This window comes from Chelonia mydas, chromosome 12 (genome assembly GCF_015237465.2).
Source record: "Chelonia mydas isolate rCheMyd1 chromosome 12, rCheMyd1.pri.v2, whole genome shotgun sequence".
In the NCBI taxonomy this organism is placed as follows: Eukaryota; Metazoa; Chordata; order Testudines; family Cheloniidae; genus Chelonia; species Chelonia mydas.
This window is the reverse complement of record NC_051252.2, coordinates 35892555-35912934: the sequence shown is the minus strand read 5'-3', so window position 1 is coordinate 35912934 and position 20380 is coordinate 35892555. Positions and strand designations below refer to the sequence as shown.

The following is a 20380-nucleotide window of genomic DNA, read 5'->3' as shown; positions in this document are numbered from 1 at the left end:
TGCAACTCCACAGGCCAGGGGCGGTTGAGCTCGTCGGGTGGGAGGGTTTCAAAGACTTTCTCGCCTTCAGCTGAAATCCTCAGTCTATTTCTGTCCTCCTCCCCCCTTTCTCGCGGAGCCGAAGGGGGAAGCCCAGTTGCTTGCTCAGTGTCCGATCTCATGAGTCCCGGTGGGATGGCGAAATCAGAGCTTAGATTCACTATTTTTGTTGTCTCTGATTCCCTTCCCTCCCGCTGGATTTCGGGAAAAGGACTGAAAGTCCAACAGCTCCTGTTCTAACAGATCAGGCCTTCTTCCCAGATGTCCGTGTCTGGGATCTGGCCTCTGTCGTCCGCCCGCCGCTGCCTCTCCTGTTGCTTTCTTCGGCACCTGGCTGGCATCAGTTTCTGCCTCTTCCCCCTTCCCCTCGCAAGGCTGCCCGCGACATCCCCCAGATGGGCTCGTTCATAAGGCAGTCTCCTCTTGGGGATCTGCAGCGTAAGGAAAGGGTTGGGCGCTCGTAACGCACTGGGTCAGCTGGGCTTGTATCGGTATTGAAGTGGCAGGCGGGCTCCTTTTGGAGCTGGGATGCTGTTGACGTATGGAGTCTTTGATGCAGTTCTGTGTGGGTGGAAAGGGTGGTCCAGTGGGTGGAGCACTCAAGGGGGATTGGGGTGGGGTCTGGGTTCAATTCCTGGCCCCACCACAGGTTCCTTGGCTGAGTCGCTTTCCCTAGGTTCCCAGGGAAGTTAGAAACCTCACGAGCTCTGGGCCTCGGGCCCGTCGTCTCTGTCAGATGGGGGCAGTGTGCCCCTCTGGAGGGGGGCGTTGGGAGGGTAACTCAAGTGGGAGATGCTCAGATGCCGGAGTGGGAGCGCCGTGTAGCACCCAGAGAGACCGGGGAGGCAGGTGGCCTGGATGGATGGTGAGCTATGGTGGTTGTACTTGGTTGCCCCCTTCGGCTGATCCAAGTTTGGGGGCGCAAGCGGGGGCATCTGCAGCCGAGGCCAGGAGAGAGAGGAGGCTCCCAGCCCTGCTGGGCAACCGCCGGGCATGGGCCTGGGCAGCTCCCTTAAGAGAGACACCCGTTCCCCCATTACCGCCCAGGGCTGGCCTTGCTGGGCATTGGGCAGCCGTGACTGGTGACCAGGGAGCTGGGAGACTTGGCTTCAATTTTGTGGGCAACTTTAGGGCAGTCGTGTCCCCTTCCCTGTCCCTTGTCTCCTCCTCAGTAAATGGGGGTGTTGCCTTTGCAGAGCGCTTTGAGATCTGCGGCTGGCAAGCCCTGCGTGGGTGCCAGGGGTGGGTGGCTGCCCGGGGGCCGGTGTCATGCTCGGCTGCCGTGCCAGGCTGCCGACTGCTGTCGTCTGCCCCCGGCCTCTGTCCCTGCGTGCGGTAGCGACTCTCGCGTGACTCGAGCGCCTGCTCTCCCGGTGATCTGGATTGTTCTTTTCGTTGTTTCAGGCATGAGCCATGAGCCAAAGTCACCTTCACTAGGAATGCTCTCCACCGCGACCCGGACCACGGCCACCGTCAGCCCCCTGACCCCTTCTCCTCTCAATGGCTCCCTTGTGCCCAATGGCAGCCCGGCGGCCAACAGCTCCTTGTCAGTCCAGTCAGCGCCTTCCTCCAGCTTCGCTGCTGCCCTGCGCAAACTGGCCAAGCAGGCAGAGGAACCCAGAGGTAAGAGAGGAGCCGGGAGAGGGGCCCTTGAAATGACACCTGGGGCATAGGTCCGACTCCGTGGGTGCTCCGGGGCTGGAGCACCCACAGGGAAAAATTGGTGGGTGCTCTGCACCCACCGGCAGTTCCCCTGCCCCAGCTCACCCCCGCCTCCTCCCCTGCGCACGCCACCGCGTCCTGCTTCTCCCCCGTCCCTCCCAGCGCTTGCGCCGCGAAACAGCTGGGAGGGGGGAGGAGGAGGAGGAACATGGCGCACTTGGGGAAGAGGCAGGGCTGGGGGGGGGATTTGGGGAGGGGTCCAATAGGGGCAGGGAGGGGGCGGAGTCAGGGCGGGGCCAGGGGTGGGGGGGTGCGAGCACCCACCAGCAGCAACAAAAGTTGGCACTTGTGGCCTGGGGGTGGTGCCTGAGACAGACCCCTCGCCCAGCCCCGCTCAGAGCAAACCTGCGATACTCTCCTGGGGCCAGAGCTGACCCCAGGTACTCGCAGCAGCTCACTCCAAGGAACCCCAGGCTTCAGGACAAAGCCGAGTGATTGACGATGGGGGTCAGGCCAGGATTTCCCTCTCCAGGTCCATGCACAGCACCCGCTTTGGGAGGACGTCAGACATGGGGTGCTGTGATGGCGTTACTCTGCTCTTCTCGAGCACCTTTCAACCCCGGATCGCAAAGCGCTTTACAAACCTGAATCAAGACTCCCTGTGCCCCCCAGTGAGGCTCGGTTAAGGGATATACAGGGATCATGTCACCCTGTGCTGAAATGGAGCCTTCTCTGGGGTGGAATGTAACAGCTCTGTATGTAAGGGTCACTTACCCGGTACTGAAATGCAGCCACCTCTGGGGCGGAACACAGCTGATGTTGCACAAGGATTCCCTCACCCCCATGCAGTCACCTCTAGGATGAAATACAGCAGTTTTCTATACGGGGGTTGCCCAGCCAGTGCTGAGATGCAGCTGCTACAGGGGTGGGGGTTGGCAACTGTTTGTCCAGGGATCACCTACCCAGTGCTGAGATGCAGCCGCCTCGGGGCCGGGTTGCGGCAGCTGTTTAACAGCAGGCAGCAATGCTCTGTGCAGTAGTTTGGGACAAGGAGGGAAGAAGCGTTTGTCTCACTGAAGCTGAAGGGGGATGCTGGGTGGGCAGAATGTTACTTGCCGGGGCTAAGAGCCCAGCTGCTGTGATCTCTGCTGTGATCTCTCAGGGGCTCAGGGCCGTGGTTTCAAAGCCAGGTCTGGATGGTCTGCTTGGCAGCGCCTGTGCAGACCAGTGGGGTGACTGCCTGGGAGCGGGAGCCCAGCAGGCTGCAGGAGCCAGGGCTGCGGGTGCTCAGGATCAGGCCCTGCATCTGAGTGCAGCGTCTGTCTGTGTCTTTGGGACAGGGAGCCCTGTGCTCCCTCAGGACTACGGCAGGGCAAGGGCACGATGCTCTGGGCACAGGAGGCCGGTGCAAAGGGATCCACAGATCCTGCAAGGCCAGCAATACAGTTGTAGAGAAAGGAGTTACTGCCCATCACCCTAGCCTCTTGATGCATCCCCATTATTCAAAGCCAATCCAAGGCCCGCTCTGACACCCTGTTACCTGCCCCCTTCCCCTCCCCCCCGGGCACTTAAAGCCCCTTCCCAATATTAACCCAGATCCAGCGGGAGGCCGGGACAGCTGCAGAGCCCAGCTCTATGCCCTGGGGGTCTGTGCCCTTGGGCTCTGGCTGGTTGCGCTCCGATCCCAGGTGTGAGGTCAAGGTGCAGGGAGAGCTATGGCTGCCGTTACTGCTCGCTCGCCACACACAGATGACTCTGTTCCGCGGGAAGCTCATCTCTGAAAGCAGCATCTGCTGTATAGAGCAGCCAGCGTAAACCAGAGCCCTCCCCTCCTGCTGTCCCCGGCCCCGCTGCCCGCCCCCTCTGAGGCCGCCTTGCCTTGCCGACCCTGGAGGCTTGGCTGGAAGAGCTTTGCCCCCCTGGAAATGCAGCTTATACTGGCCAGAGCTTAACCCACCTGCCTGAGCGGAATAAGCTAGACCGGCAAATGGGTTTTTGTGCCAGGCTCCCCGCTCTGCCCGGGGGCGCTGCCTGCACAGCTCTGTCGGGCTGGGGGTGGCAGCTTTTCCGCACTCTTCCCCGACAGCAACGCCGGACCAACCTTGCCATGTCGGCCAAGCCCCAGCCGCCGCCCTGTCCCTCTGCCTCCGTCCCTTCCTGGCCCTGGTGCCTGCCTCTCGCGCCAGCCCAGCCCGGGGCAGCTGATGCTGGGGCCTGTTTGCTTGTCTCCGTGCCAGCCTGTTTCTCCCGCAGCCGAAGCGCTCCATAAATCCGGCCAGCCCTAAACCTGTCACATCAACTGTCTGGCAGGCGCCTCTCGCTCGGCAGGGCGGGGGAGCTGGCAGCGGGTGTTTTTTTCCCTGACCTCATTGAATTGTCGCTGAAGGAGCTGCCCAGGCGCCATCAGGGGGCAGTGCTGAGCCTCACGGTGGTGGTGCTAAGCCAGCGCTCGCTGCCTGGGGTTGGTAGGACAGGCTCCCATGGCCCTCGGAGCTGTTCCCTCGCTGTGACGCGCGGGGTTCGGAGGGGGAGTGCTGGGGGGCAGCACGACCTGTGTCACTGAGCTCTGGGCAAGGGCTGGGGCTCACCCTGCACCCCCGCTGGGCAGCCATCCCCTGGCTGGCTGGTACAGAGCTGGCCCCTGCTGTTAGCTCTTCCCGTGCAAGGTGCAGGTGCCCAGGGATGTGCCTTCCTCCCACAAATTCCGTACAGCACCGACGGGCCTTAGATTTGGGTCAGAAGCTGCTTCTGGCTTCCCTGCTGGGGTCCAGCCATCGGTGCAGCCCATTCCTGAGGGTGCCCAGCTGCGGGTTTCAGAGCAGGTCAGATTGGCCAGCAAGTGTTTGGATCCAGGGTGTTGGGCCTGGCCTGTCTGGGGTTCCCAGTAAGCAGCAGCGCGGATCCAGAGGTGGGGACCCAGGAGACACCCTTGTAACATTCACTGCAACTGTCCCCAGACTCCAGGGAACAACACTGTGGAGAATGAGATTGGCGACCTCCCTGGGGTGTGAGTGGATTGTAGGGTACTTCCCCATGCCTCTGCTGTCCCCTCCAGCCCTCCTCCGAGAAGCACTCCTCCTCCCCTGCCCTTCTCCCCAAGGAGTGGCTCCTACTCTCCCCAAACTGCCATACGGCCTGCTCCCTCTGCTGCGTTTGCCCGGGGCCTGGCTAGAGTGCGGGCCCATCGGCTCTGGGACCACATCCCTGTCTGCCAAGTGCCTGGCCTGGGATCAGCACTGATCCGCCAGTGCCCTGTGCCCAGAAGGCAGCCGCGAGGGCAGGACAGGGAGCTAGCCACGAGGGCCTTCTCCTCCCGCTCTGGCTAGTGAGGAGTGGATCTGCGGCAGGAGCAGAGCCGTTTCCATCTCACCCTCCTTCTTAAATCCTCAGTGGGTGTTTTTCTCTTGCGGGTGATGGGTAGAATTAGCACGAAGCATCCGTCAGTCCCCTGCACAGAATCAACCCGGGGTCCACTCCCCAAGGGGCTGCATCTCTTCCTCTGTCTCTTTGGGCCGGGCCTCCATAGCCCAGATGCTGCGTGCACAGATCAGACTTGCCCACTGCTAACTCCCGACCCCGACCCTGCTCCTTGTATCCCTCTGGCTAATTCTCAGCTCAGGGAGTAGCTGGGGGCAACACGCACAAAACTCAGGCGCAGATGCTCAGGGTTGTGGGACTCTGAGGAACAGCTTTGAAAAAGTGTCGATCTCCATAGGGTGGAGCCATAGGCCAAACTTACCAAGAGCTTCTCAATTTGCAGATGCATTTTCTTGTCTCCCCCTCCCACAAGGTGCATCTGTAGGTACAGGTCCCCGCTCTGCACATGCAAATGCTGGGGGGGTGCACGGGCCCAGTACTGCCTTGGTCTGCACCCATGGCCAGTCTGTGTGAGAGAGGCCTGGGGCGCGGGTGCACCTGAGAGCCGTGCTCATGCTGTGATCAGCGGATGGTGGGTACGGGATCACATGGGGAACGCGCTGCCCCTTGCAGCTGTAGGGAGTTTATATTGTTCGTAGGGCCTGGGGCAAGTCCCAAAGGGAGCAGTTCACACAGCTGGGGTTGGGGTGCTGGGGCCAGGTCCCTCCCTATGGGACAGGGTCAGGATCCTGGGAATAAAGCTCAGTGATGTCTTGTGTGTCCCAGGTCCAGGTGGCACCAAACCCCAGGCCCGTCTGGGGTGCCTGTCCATGGCCCCCAGGCACAAATCTAGGGCTGGCTTCCCCATGCATTCCATGCCCCGAGCGGCTTGGAACTCAGGCCAGGGACGGTGAGGGTGCAGGGGAAAGCCACCTGTCAGGCTGCACCCCCTGCACGGGAGGCCAAACGCCCTGAGTGACGTGCTCTGGGTGGCCTGGCCATGGGTGGCTGCTTCCCAGGGAGCTGGGGAGGCCAGGCTTATCGGTGGGCTTAGCCGTGGCCTAGATTTGGGGCTGGCAGGCGAAGGACGCTGCAGAGAGAGGTAGTGGCACTTCGCAGTACCCTGGGCAGTGCGGAATCGGGGCACCTCCTGCTGTCCCACACACTGACTGATGCTGCTGCTGTGCCCACTGGCAGACCTCTCAGCCCTTTAGCGAGAGCCCTTAGCGGGCCCCCTGCCAGGCCTTAGACTGTCCCCTCCCTGTGCCGCCCCCCAGCTGCCCTCTCTTCTCTGCGGTGCCCAGTCCCGGGCCTGCGGACAGAGCTCTGCCTGGGTGGTGGGACTTCAGCCAGCTCGTGGGTCTGTGCCGTCTCCCATCCCTCGGGGGGGCTGTGGCCTGGGAAATGTGCCGTAACCCATTGGAGCAGCCTTGCCGGCGCCCGTGAAGGGGGATGGTCGGTCCCCTGATGCTGCTGGAGCCGGCTGCCCAGGGAGGCTGGAGGGCCGGAGCGGCCAGGCCGAGCCGGGGAAGGGGGAGGTGCTGGGGCAGAAGGTGAGAGTCTCTCCAAGGAGCTGAGGCAGCCACAGGGAGGGGGCAGAGCGGAGGGGGTAGCAGTAGGGGGCAGGATGGAAGCCAATGGAGGGTTGTGGGGGAGGTGTCGGAGGCGCAGTGCTGCAGCAGGGGCAGCGTTGGCAGGAGGTGGGCATGGGGGGACCCTCAGACCCCACGGCTGCTAGATCAGTCCGTGCCGGCACAGATCTGAGTTCGCAGCCGCCCGCACTGGGCACGGGATGGCAGCGAGCAGGTGGGCAGGGTCAGGGGAGATCCAGCCACCCCATACCCGCTTGTGGGCTCTGTTGCAGTCACAGCAACTGGGGGCAGGGGTGGGAGGAGCCTGGTGCGCACACAGACGTGCTCTCACCGTCACTGCAGGCCGGTTACATGGCCCCTGTTTTCCTCGCCTCATTCTGATAACCCGGAGCCACTGGTTTGATTCTCCCTGGCCGCTCCGGTTCTGATCCCTGGCCTGGAGTGGCAGCCCGTATTGCCCAGTCGCCTGCTGACTGACCTGCAGAGCCGACCTGGCACTGCGCCCCTGGCCCTGGGTTTTCTAACCATCTTCGAAGCCGTGGTCTGCGGCCCAGTCTCACTCCTCTCCGTCTCTGACCCCCGCCCCCCCTCGGAGACCTCCCTCGTGTTTTTCGCCAGACGACGGCCTGCTCTCCCCACTGCTTCCCGGGCTAATGTCTTTCTTCGGCGTGGTGTCTGGAGGGAGCAGTTTAAACTCCATCCGTTCAGATGGAGTGATCCACATGCCATCTCGTTTGCCGTCCCCCGAGAGAACGCGGGACGAGAACGCGGAGGGGAGGCGCCGGCCTTCCCCCACCTCGGCTGCTGAGCTGCCATGCTTCAGTGAAGTTTTACTTTGCCTAAGGCTCCTCTGTGCATTCGCTCACCAGCCAAACTGCCCTGCTCATAATGAAGCCGGCGACTGCTGGGTGCCGGCCTGGAGAAATGCACATCTGAATGGATTTCTCTTTCATGGGCTATTTAACGGGAGCCCGGCTAAAGGTGACGCGTGAGCGCCAGTGGGAGGAAGCGCAGGTAGGAATTAGAGGAAGAGTGGAGGTGTTGCGGGGTAGCAGGGAGTGGCAGGGCTTCCCAGCCCCATGCTCCGGACTTTCATTCATGTAACTCAGTGCCAGGTTTGGAACCACAGTCTGGGGAAGCAAAGACCTTTAGCTGCCTGCAGTGTGGGTGCCCCCACTCCCTGCCTTGCCAGCAGGGATCTGCAGCATTCCCCTGGAGGGCTCAGCCTCCATGCTGGCCTCTCTGCTGGGGCTGCAATGGGGCATGTGGTGCGGCTTCCTTTCCTTTCACACCTGCCCGCCAGCGTGCCCAGTTTGTGTCACGCAGGCTAGAGCCCCAGGCCAGGACGTGTGATTCCGGGAGGGGGCATCCTGAGGTGCCCAGCGGAATCCTGTTCCGGATCCCCCGAGGCAGAGCTCCGGGAGCTGAACGCGGGCGAGCCATCCCGGGCAGTCACTCTGTCATTCCAGCGAGGTCATTACTTTTGCAGGCACTTGCTGTGCCCGGGGTTTCATTGAGGCTGGCTGTGCGTCATCCCGCTGTGTGTGTCTAGGCAGGCGTAGCCACACCAGGGCTTGGAATTCACTCTTTGGGCAGGAGCCCTAGAGACGAGGGTGCAGGAAGGACCGTTCGTGGGCATGTGTTCCTTACATCACATGTTTGGGGTTCACTATAGGATGCCACCCGGGACAGCTTTTCTTGGATATTCCCAACGCGCGTGAGCCTGGCCTGCATCTTGCTAGGTCATTTGGCCATGCAGCGCTGGGCTGGTACAGTGCTAATGTCCCAACATGCAGGGCCCAGCGCGGACAAGGTAGCACCTTGACGCGTCTCGCCCTCATGCCCCCAGCAATGGCACCCGCAGAGGCTGTTGCCGCCCTGTGGCACCGCTCTGGGAAGTGTCGATTTCATGACAAGCGCCTGGAAATCTGACCCGTGTTTCCATTCAACGCCCCTCATCTGTGAAGCTGCTGTGGCCGTGGAGCTCAGAGGATTTAAAGAACCTTGTCATTCAAACCCATGTGACTGAAAAGGGAGACCTGGCAACAAGCAAAATGTGACCCTCTCGCTAAAGGGCAGCCTGTGTGGGGCGTGTTAAAGAGGGATCACACCCTTGCCCACACAGAGCAGGGCTCGTCTCATCCAGCAGGACAGACGGACACATGCACTCAATATACACAGGCTGGGTCCTTTCCTCCGTCAGATTCTCTTTCTCCTGCTCCGGGCCATTTTTCGCCCTCTTCTCTCATTGGGATTTCCCTTTCTCTGCCATTTTCTTATATTATCTCTTCCAAGCGAGATGGGAGCCTCGGGATCTTCAAACTTCTCAGCCCAGGGGGTTGGAAGTGGTTTCAGACAGGTTGCCCCCTGCCAGTGGGAATCTCCCCACAGCGCTAATGGATGGGGCTAGCGGGACAGAGCTGTAGCTTGAGGTCTTTTTTTGCTGATGGCCTCAGCTGCCCCCCACCCTCTCTGAGTGGGCTCCCACCCTTTGCCACGCAGCCAGCTTTGCTCGCAGACGCAGCATCCGCAGCGCCAGCCAGCAGGGGTCAGCCTTATGGAGCGTCTCTGAGCTACAGAGAGCCTTGCCCCGGGGAAGCCAGCTTGGGAGTGCTGGAGGTCCCTGGCCTGCCTCCCTTTCTCTGCCTGCTCATCTGGGATGAGCGTAGCCAGGTTATGGAGCTGGAGCATCAATCCTATTAGCATAGCGCTGGTCGCTGCCCTTCCATTTGCGCCAGACGCCTCTGGGCCACATGCTGCCAGGCCCAGCCCAGATCTGGAGAGGAGACAGCCATGGGCAAAGCCCAAGGGCTGGCCCGTGGCACCGCAAGGAAATCCTGGCTCCTGGGGGAGCATGTTTGGGGCTCCTCTACCTTGGCCATGACCCTTTAAAGAGCAACGCGCCAGCACTCAGCCGCATGTGGATGGCGTGTGTCAATCGCCAGGCCCCCTCTTTCGGTGGCACAGCATCTCCTTGCTGCCCTTTGGGGGGCGGGGGGGGTTCAGTAATTGCGCATAATTTGCTGCTGCCAGCAGAATTTCTCATGGGGAAGGGAGTGAAAAATGCAGACAAGCTTCAATCTGGCTGCTCGGGGCTGTGTCTTGCGACAGGGAAGGGAGGGAGCTGGGGGCTGCTGGTGACAGGGGAGATCTCTGTGCCCGGCCAGTCATCTCTGCTTGATGCACCGTTACATTTTCCACTGGCCGGCCAGTGCCAAGAGGCAAATCTCCCGAGGGACAGTCCCGCGAACACAGAGCGAGAGGGGGCCCGGAGTGGGGTGGCAGGATTACATCAAGTGGCTGATTGGCCTCTGAAATGTGGAGGATCACCATGGCAGAGGATTGATTAATAATTACGGTGAAAATTGCCCAGCCTTCTGGAAGAGAACGTGAATCACGCGTGGATCCTACCTAGCATAAAGGGAGCTGGTCAGCGCCCCCCACATCCCCCTACCTGCGCACAAAGCGGAGAATCAATTTGTAAAATGCCATAGATTCCACCGCCCCATCTTCCTCCTCTGTCTCGTTCTCCTCAGCCACGTCTCGCTGCGTAGCCATCAAAAGCGACATTAGTGGGTGCTGACATTGATTTCCTGATGCTTAAATTTTCCTCTCGCGCGCCAGTCATCCTCACCAGTGCAGTCATTTCCCTTTTCAGCGACATACAAAGATCTGCTCCAGCAAATTTGGCTCATAATAAAAAGCCACAGATTTTCTCTGTTGATTTAGATTTAACGACTGTATAATTTGATTGCAGAATCCTTCCCCGTCTTCAGATTTCCCCGCCTGCCTGGGTTTGTGAGATGGATCATCTCCTAGATGTATAATATATGAGATTATCCATCTCGGGAGGCTTTGGGCGGGAGAGGAAGGGGATTGTGTAAAACAGGAATGTGGCATTAGGAAAAGCTACGGGTAAAAAGAGCGCTGAGTGCCAGTGGGCCTTTGACAAGTGGAGGCAAATTAGTGCGTTTCCCTCCTGAACGGCTAGAGGCTGCGGTAGGTTGATGCACTGATCTCTCGTCTCTGGAGAGCTAGGTTCAGATGTCGGTTAGATCACTGGAGAAATGAATTCGAGAGGCTCAATCCCTAACAGGAGCGGCGGAAGGTCTCTAAAAGTTGGGGGGGGGGGGCACCAGAGCCCGAACTGTGGCCCCGCCTCCTGTGCCACCCCTTCTCCCTGAAGCCCCGCCCCCATGCCACCCATTCCTCCAAGGCCCCACCCCCACACCGCCCCTTCTCCCAGAGCCCCCCACCCTTGCACCAACCCTTCCCCTGAGGCCCTGCTCCTCTTCCACCCAAGGCCCTGCCCCCCACCGCTCACTTGTCTCCACCCCTTCCCCATCACTCGCCCTTGTGGTTGGTAAAAAAGTGGGAGGGCCTTGGCCTCCTCCTCCTTCTCCCCCCCGCCCCCCCGGCATCCCTGGACCCTAACAAATGTTTATTCACATCATGAATCCACCTCCTGATTCTGAGCCATGGTGATTTTCTCAGGGAGGCCAGGACTGGAAAGCTTGGGAGCTGCAGGGCAGGGCTGAGATGCATTGGAAGAGCGAGGGAGGCTACCTTGCAGGTCTCTTGCGCTCCAGCCACACGGCCATACCCAATGCTGTTTTTTCCTCACTTTCCTCAAGTTTCCCCGGATGCCACCCCCTGCAGTCCCAGTACAAAGAGCTCTGTATGCCAGGTCTAGCAATCCCCCCTCCCCACAACTCAGCTGGAAAAGCTGCCAGAGCCTTTTGAGTAGGATTTTGTCTCTCCTTGTCAATGGCTCGGCTCAAGCTGAAACACGACTTTAAGGGGAAAACAAGAGATAACCAGGGGCGCCGTGCCCAGTGGGGATTAAAGCGACATGGTTTCTCTTGCAATTTCTTTCTCTCTCATCTCAAAGGAAGAGGCCAGGCAGGCTCAGAAGCTGTGGGAAAGGCTTGTGTGTGTGAGCCAGCCACGCCGGGAGCCAGCCACATCCAGAAACAGGGAGCTGCTTAACATAGTTATTGATATCAAATGGATGTTAATTGAGTTCCAGGAGCTTGGAGATTCAGCGCAGAGTTCAAAGTCATTTTTTCCCCCCTCGTTGGTGTTGCGTGAATGTGTTAAAGGGATATTAACCTCCAGGAAGGAGGGGTCTGTCGTCTGAACTGGAGAGCCATCAGAGCAGCCACGGCCCTTAGCTCTCGGTGTTTGTCCATGCCAGAGAGCTGCACTGACCTAGTGGGTCAGAAGTTGGCCTGCGACTCTGGGTTCTGGTGACCTGCCAGGTCACCTGGGCAAGCCACTCCCCTCTCTTTGCCCTCCCACTCTTTGCTTAGATTGTAAGGTGGATGGGCAGTGACTGTGTGTTTGGGCAGCACCTGGCGCAGCAGGGGCCAGATCTCAGCTGGAACCTCTGGGTGTTACTGTAACACGGATGATCATCATAATATCTGAGCCGCAGACCCAGGGCCTGGGCTATGCAGAGCCACCCTCACGATGCTGTTGTTCTCCAGGATAGAGACGGCCAGGTCCATCCTCGCTATGTTGCCAGCTCAGCCAGATTGCTCTGTTCTACGAGAGTAAAGCTGTCCAGGGATCTGTGCTCGGGGAGGCTGGGTACAGAGCGGAGTACCTGGATGCTCACCAGAATGGAACTGGCTGGAGACAGGGCCTGGTTCTGATCTCACTCTCCCTGCTGTGAACCCAGAGAGGCTGCGCTGGCCACTGCGGGCTTGCGCTGCTTTTACAGGGCATCGCTGTGCCCAGAATCTGGCCCAGTGTGCTCATCAGGCTGGTCTGGTTTCCGGCCTCTCCCAGCCCCAGTGAAATGCTGCTGGGTTCTTGCAGGGGCCTGCTTGCCCATTGCTGTTTCTGCTGCATTTTAGGGCCTGACCCTGCCAGGTGCTGAGCACCTGCGCCTCCCTGGAACCCACGGCCACTTGCTGAAGGAACGTGGTGAGTGCTGCAAATTGGCAGGAGCAGACCACGTTGATCTAATCCTGGGGGAAGGATTTTTAATGGGGAGGCTGCGGTGCGTACCCTCAAGAGCCGTGTGTCTGAGCTGGAAGGAACGGCCCGTGGATGCGCTCCCAGAAGCCCTAGCGACATGCACGGGTGAGCACAGCACCAGGGAGGATGCCGTAACTCAGGGGCTGCTTGCACCCAGGCGAGGCTAACCACGCGCTCAGATGTGGGTGCCGATCAGACCTCGAGTGGTATATTCTACACATAGTTCAACTGAAGCATGGGAAAGTTAAGGACTTGCCCAGGGTGGCACCTGGGATTGGTGACCGAGCTGGGCATGAACCTGATTCCCAGTCCCATGCTCTAACCACCAGTAAGAAGCTGGAAAAAGAGCGTGTCTTCAGTGCACCATGTTACTTGCCTGCAGATGGTGACTAGTTTTGCCTTTAATGGGAATGCTCCCAGCTGTGGATGGCTTTGCTAGAGGGGAGGGGAGGGGAGAGACACTGTGGATGGCCTGTGAGTTTGCTTTGCGGGATGAGTCATTCATAACTCGGACCTTTGCAGTATCCGGGATGCAGGGTCCCCGACGCCTTTCTTGGCCGGACAGAAATCTGCATCTTGTCTTGCCTAATCAAGGAGCAAATTTATTCCGAAAGGGAGGCGCAGCAGAGAGGGAGGAAAGAGGCACAAAGAAATCCCCAAAGCTCCTCAGCCGATTGTGGGCTTCACTGGTTCAGATCTCTTTTTTTTCCTTCTTCTGCAGGGTCTCAGCTGTTAATTACATTTGCCTGTCAACCTCGCCTGCTAATCTGCTATCACTGAGCGGAAAGCAGGAGGTCAGACAACAAAGGTGACACCGTCACACTGTGCCTCTTGTCATCTCCAATCCAGATTAGTTTCATTGACTAACTCCTGGCTGAATAGCACCAGTTAATTATAACGATCACAAAGCCTCCCGTTTAAAGCCACACAGCGAGAATTAAGGTTCTGAAGTAAGACTTTAGCTTCATTAATTGCCCAGCTCATTGTGGTGGTATTGATTGTTAACGCTATCGCGTGGTGAGTAATGGCTTCCCAGCTCAGAGGGGATTAGGTGCTAATTGTTGTTGGCCTTGCGCTGACAAGATAGACCTCAGAGGGTGTCAAATCTGTATCGGCCGCCTCCTTTGTCATGGGCAGCCTTTCTCTCCCTGACTCTCCCCAGAGCGACTCAGGAATAATTAATAGGGCTCTGCAGCTAATAACGCCTCTCTGCACACCGCCATTGGGTAGGATTCCTCCACCACTCGCCCCTTCATTTCCCCCATCCCCAAGCCTGCCGGGATAGCCATGCCGAGCCCACGCGGGACAACTCGGGTGAGCTGGTGCTTCTCCACTTCCCATGCTCCTCCCCTTCTGCTCGGCACCAAGGTCCGTGCTCTCTGCCATGGCTCTGAGAGAGTTGCTGGGCTCTGCGTTGCCGCTGTAACCGGAGCATGGGAAGTAATAGCATTAGAGAGCCCACAGGTGAACTGGGGAACATCTTAACTTAGGGCTTTATCCTGTCACCGTGACATCTGGGCACCTTCCACATAAAATCGGTGGTGCCAGCGACGTCTCGGAGTCTGCCAGGCCCAGAGCCTCGAAGGTCCTTACGTGCCAAACTCCCACGGAACTCACGACATGGTATTTCCTTTGTCCTGCCAAGCGGACGCACAGTCTGCAGGCTCCAGTTCTGAGTTAGAAGCCCTGGGATTCAATCCAGCTCTGTGCCAGCCTCATAGCTGAGGGGCGCCTTGTTCAGCTGGGACACCATTAGCGACGGGTTGTGGGAGTCGGACCAAGTTGCAGAGTCTTTCACCTCCGTGTCACCGGTTTGTGTCCTGCCCAGGCCGGTCGGGACACCTGATGGCTGAGAGCAGCCTCAGTCCCCTTCCACCCGGGGAAGCAGCCGCCTCGCCGAGCCCGTGCTCAGAATTGGTGCTAATTAGCAAACTGAGGCGTAAATGGATGCAGCGCCATTGACTTCGCTGGACTTTTACCCATTTCCACCAGCAGAGAATTTGGCCCCTTGTTGACTGACTGAGCAGAGGAGCCAAAGATTGACAGGCACCGGAAGTGGTCCCCGCAGGTCAATGCTGAAGCGCATTGGCATAGCGACGAGGGATTACTGCAGCCCACGGTGCTCCTGCTTCTGTCTCCCTGGCCAAACAGTGGGCATCTTTCAGGAGCACAAAATTCACACATCCCAGAGCTTGGCCTGTCCTTGTTCATTTTTACATGCTAGCAATTTGCAGTGAAGCACATGATGAGCTCTGCGTGCCCTAGTTAGCATTCCATTTGTATTTCTGTCCCAGCCTTTCTCGTCTATATGCGTTGCTCTCCGTACTTTAATTCCATTTTGGAGATTTTATTTTTCCCTTGCAAATATCACTGGCATCCCCAGGGTGGGTATAATTTACAATATAGATGTATTATGCAAATAATGCCAGAGCCTTGCCCAAGGGTTACAAAGAGTGACTCGATTTATCCCAATGCCTGCATCTGCGATCGCCAGCGCTCACTCAAGAGTAACTTTTGCAGCCTCGACTGCAAGTGTTGGCTAATTTTTCTTGAAAGAAAGCGGTCACCCTCTCAGGTCAGCGTGCCCCCGTGTGCGGGCAGCGACAGGCGTCCTCGGCAGCGGGTGCTGGCGCCACACCAGTGGCACCCTTTTGCGCATGCTTGGCATCCCTGATCCCCCTTTCCCGTCTCCAGTGCCAGAGATGAATGTCCATGCTGCTCAGAGTCAGCCAAGCTGAGGGCTGGAAAAATTCTCAGGGTGGCTCAGAGCTGGAATATCAGGACTTTGTATTAAGCATCTGTAGCTGCCCAGCTTTGCCTGCGTGGAGGGTGGCGTGCTGTAGACGGGGTACCCCTGGAAAGGACACACGTCCTCAGATGGTGTGTTGTCAGCCACAGGGAGTTACTGAGTTAAATAGCATAGCAGGGTTTTAAAAGGAACGGGAACATTTTCTGAGCAGCGATAAAGCTTGTAGTTCTGCGTGTTAGTCTAATCTCCATGCTTCAGGGTGTGGGGTGATCACTGTGGAGGTCAGGAAGGAATGTGTTTCCTCTTTTACCTAGTATGGCATTGCTAGCTGGGTTTGTTGTGAGGGGAGGGAGGATGGGTTGTCCTCCTCTAATGCTGCAGTCATAGTCCCCTGTTAGAGGGTCAACAGGGGAACCGAGGGGCTGACTTGGAGAGCCAAATCTTAAATGACTACCCCACCATATGTGTAAGTTTCTGCAGCCTACTGCTAAACTCTTGTCGTTCCGCTGGGGAGGGCATGGAAGACGGCTCAATTATCCTTGCTGGGATTTGAACCAAGGATCTTCATAGCCGAAAGCAGCATCTTTGACTCCTGAGCTACAAGAGTAACTTGGGGGGCTGCTCATGACAGTAGCACTTGTGTCCTCTGCCGCCAGCCGGGATCTCGTTGCACTGCGTGGCACCAGAGGACATGGAGGGGCCACAGGTAGAACTGTGAACACATTTAGAACACATTTTAGCCTCCTCATTGGCCACACGAGAGAGCTGCCTTGAGGTGCTTGGGGATGGGGGTGTTTGCAGGGGCTCTGGAGAGTAAGACCACGGTCGGGAGCAAAGGCAGTTAGGAGAGGTATTCCCCTCTGCTGTCACCACCCCGCTGGCTGCTCGATGGGGAGATCTGTGCTGTGAGGCTACACAGACCCAGCCGCATCATGGAGCAGCCCTGGTGACCCCGTCTTAAGGCTCAGCTGAGCTGTCTGTTTGAGAGCTGATCTTCCCAAGCACTCTCAAGCCCCAAGGGTTGGGCAGAGGGCCTTGGAAATCCCTCCACCGCATCGGGGCTCAGGGGGGTGAAAAACCAGGGTCCTTTGGGGGCAGTATGTCAGGAACTCCAGCCCACCCATCCCCCCCGGGCAACGGACCTGCTGACCAAATGTGCCAGGCCCCAGGGGACAGAACAAGCGGCAGAATCCTCATGCACCGGCCCCTGCCCTCTGCCAGTGTCTGGCACCACTGAAAGCTGGGCAGCTGCCCCATTTGCACAAAGATGCCCTTGGCGAGTGACTTCAGCCCAGCTTGTCCTCGAGGGTGGAAGTCCTCTCCTGGCTGTGGTGTTGCCCAGGCCGAGCGGTGCTCTCCTGCACTGGCAGAGCCGCCCCCCGGGGAGTGGGGGGTGCTGCCGAGCTATTCCGAGGGGACTGACAAGAGAGGATCCATTCCAGGCCATTTAAACAGCGTGTGGCAAAGCCTTTTAACGCTAAGAGGATGCTCCCCAATGAGAACCGAATGGCTGCCCGGCACACACGCTCACAGACCGTGCCGCGTGCTGAATAAAGGGGTATTGAATTATAAATAAACAACTAATGGCTTTTGATGCCTCTGACCTCTTTCAGCTGCAGTACATCTCCTGCGTGGTTGTCCTCCTCCGCCCGGAGCCTCTCTCACCATGGGCAGGGAGCCAGCTTTGGTGGGCTGGGCAGGAGTAACGGTCTCTTACTAACAGCACCGCACATCGAGACTCATTGCCGTGATGTATTTTACACCCTGGCTGTGGTGGAGTGCCTCCGCCACTGAAATGCGGCCACCTCTGGGGTGAAGCACAACAGCCATTCAGGCAGGCCAGAGCAAAGGGTCGTTAGCCTAAGCAAGGCAAAGTAGAGTCTGTTTGAAAACAAACACGGCTTCTGCATTCTCTGGCTGCTGGATCTTCTGGTGTGGGGTCGGGGAAGAGAGGTGTTAATAGGTCCTCAGACGTGCACAGTAAATCCGCCACATGGATTCCTTCTTTAGCCCCCTGGGAAATTTACCCACCTTGCTGCTATAACTCCCCCCCGTGGGCGCTCTTGTTCTACGAGTGTTTGTACTGCTTCCAGAGTGACATGGCATGTATGTGTGTGCATAATTATAATTATGCCAGGGAATTGCCCTGGGTAGACAAGTCCTGAGGCTGCCTTCATCCATCTCCCGCTGTCCCTCACTTCCAGGATCTTCATCCATCTCCCCCTGTCCCTCACGTCGGGGATGGCAAAGATCCGCTCAGCCCGGCATGGGCGTTCACTGCCTTGTCGGGGCGCAGCTGCCACCCGCTGGGAGTCTAAACCACACAGCGGCATTGCAATGCGGGAGTGTCCTGTGCTGGTCGCTGTGGTCCCTGGGTTCTACCAGCTCTGGTACTCAGCCAGCGTTTTATTCGGAGGCCTGCTTGATAAGAGAGAGGTCCCCTCCTGGCCCTTCTCCCTGTCCAGCCCTAGAGCTGGCTTTGCAGATTCTATTCTATGGGCCACCTGGCAGGACTCCAGTGGTGGCCGTGACACTGGACTAGTTGGGGCATTGAGGATAGATGCTGGCCCTCCATGGGACTCTGAGGACCTTTTGTAGTGGCCCCGATGCTCCAGGCCCAATCCCTCAATGCCCATGGCAGTCAATGGCCATTGTGGGTGCAAAGTAGCTCACGGGAATCCCTCAGCACCGCGTAGGATGGGCCCTCGGTGATGTGCTCTTGGATGCTCCCATATGCTCCCGTTCAGAGAGGTCAGTGGCTCTGAAGGCTGGTTGCACAGGACATAATCTGCTAGCCCAGTTTGAGGTCTCTGACCCGGCTAATGGTGCCCAAGCCCAACGCCTCCAAATCCACAGCCTGGAGATCCGGGGACAGGGCTGTTGTCAATGAGGTTTAATGGGTGATGTGCTGCTATTAAGGGTTTGTAAAAGGTTTCCCTTCTGAGCCCCTCTCTCGGTTTCTTTAAAGGGTCTTCGATAAGCAGCGAGTCTTCCCCCGTCTCCTCGCCAGCCACCAACCACAGCTCCCCGGCCAGCACGCCCAAGCGAGGACCCATGGGCCCCATCATCGTCCCCCCTGGGGGGCACAGCGTGCCTAGCACGCCCCCCGTGGTGACCATCGCCCCGACGAAAACTGTGAATGGGGTCTGGAGAAGCGAAGGCAGACAGGTAACGTGTGTGTGTGTGTACGTGTACGTGCTTGAATCTTATGAGGGACAGACACTCTCTTACTTCAGGGCATAAACTGGCCTCTAACTTTTGGGGTCAGGAGGGAATTCTTCCTGCAGGCAGGTTATCCCATCAGTGCAGGGATCTTACACCTTCCTCCGACGCAACTGGTCCCGCGGGGTGCGAGAGTCGATGGGCCAAAGATCTGACCTGGTGCAGCAGTTCCTTATCCAGCGCCGCAAGAATGTGTTGACTCCCCGCAGGGGTGTGTGCTGTGTATGCAAGCTCAGAGGACAAAGCCACATGTGTGCACAGCGCTGTTTGCTTTGTGTGTATATCTGATACCGTGCACAGAAGGAGACTGGTGGGAACTTTGCTCTCAAGCCAAATGTTTTTGGTTCCAGTGCCAAGAGTGATAAAAGGTGGTGGGAGCGGGGCAGCCTTTGTCTCTAATCTCCATGCAGCCTGCAGTAAATATACACCCTCAAAGCAGCCCCTAGCCCTGTGGCTCCCAGGGCCCCAACCCGACTTGGTTTGTCCCAGGCTTCCCTTCTGTCTCTCCCTGCCCCCCCACCCCATGCCCATGCTGATGCTGCAATCTGGGTAGGAAGCCCTTGCTAAGTAAGAATCATTGTTAGCGGTTCTCCTCGCCTGTATTTTACGGCAGGTTCCCGGCGGGATTACACCACTTGGAAAGACTAATTAAAGCACAAAGAGGAGAGGGGAAGGAAAGCAAAACTCTTGGTGCTTCAAGGGATGCAGGCGCTAATCCCAGCTGAGATCCCACAAAGCAAAACCCTCTGCCAACGCTTTGGGAGGGGCAGGGCTCTCGCAGCACCACTCCCTCAGCCTTCCCCCTCCTGGCTGCCCGCTTGATTTCCCTCCCCTCCCCCAGTTGGCTGCCCCATAAGAAGTGACCTTTTTAAAATATAGGTTAACCAGGTCTGGTTTATTGTCTCGCATAGCCACGTCCCAGCCTGGCACCTGGAGATGGGGAGGTAATTGCCGCATGCACAATAGGCTTTAATGTGTTAGGATGCAGAGTAACAGCCGTGTTAGTCTGTATTCGCAAAAAGAAAAGGAGTACTTGTGGCACCTTAGAGACTAACCAATTTATTTGAGCATAAGCTTTCGTGAGCTACAGCTCACTTCATCGGATGCATCTGACGAAGTGAGCTGTAGCTCACGAAAGCTTATGCTCAAATAAATTGGTTAGTCTCTAAGGTGCCACAAGTACTCCTTTTCTTTTTGTGTTAGGATGGTAAAGGAGAGAAGAGACCGTTCCTTCTCCTTCTGACCCAGCACTGCTCTTTGCACAACTCGCTGGAGGGGACGACTGTGTGCAAATCCCATAGGGCCGCAGCCCTGCAAACCAGTCTGCGCAGGGCAGGGTCCAGTGGGACTTTGTGCCGCTGCAGAGGTCCACATGGATCAGTGTGAAGCTTGGGCCCTTACTGGCTGCATGCCTCAGTTTCCATAGCTGTAACACAGTGGTAATTGGGGCCCCCAAGGGACTGGCAGAGGGGCAGTAGTTAATGGCTGCAAAGCGTGAGTGGCAAGATGCTGTGTCACCCTCACAGCCCCCCAGAGAGGCAGGGCAGCGCAGGGCAAGTCCCATCCCCATTGTCCGTACGGAGGGCCAGAGAGGCTGAGTGACTTGCCCCAGGTCGCACAGGCAATCTGTGATGGAGCAGGGACTTGGACCCAGGTCTCCCCAAGTCCCAGACTGGCACCCTACCTATTGGGCCACCCTTCCTCTCTGCTGGGAGAGAGGAGTGATACCGATACGTAGCACGTCTCGTCTGTAGCACTCAATGCACTTTACAAG

At 58.1% G+C, this 20380-nt stretch overlaps 1 protein-coding gene across 11 annotated transcripts in view; it reads left to right on the top strand.

Annotated features, from left to right (window-relative positions):
- GSE1 (Gse1 coiled-coil protein) overlaps nt 1-20380 on the top strand; it is a 360389-nt gene that overhangs the window by 303379 nt on the left and 36630 nt on the right. For all 11 annotated transcript variants that reach the window (XM_037878124.2, XM_043526225.1, XM_043526224.1 and 8 more), the window contains 2 exons: nt 1444-1662; nt 18353-18552. In XM_037878124.2, the coding sequence (XP_037734052.2) occupies nt 1444-1662; nt 18353-18552 (419 nt within the window). The remainder of the gene's footprint in view (nt 1-1443; nt 1663-18352; nt 18553-20380) is intronic.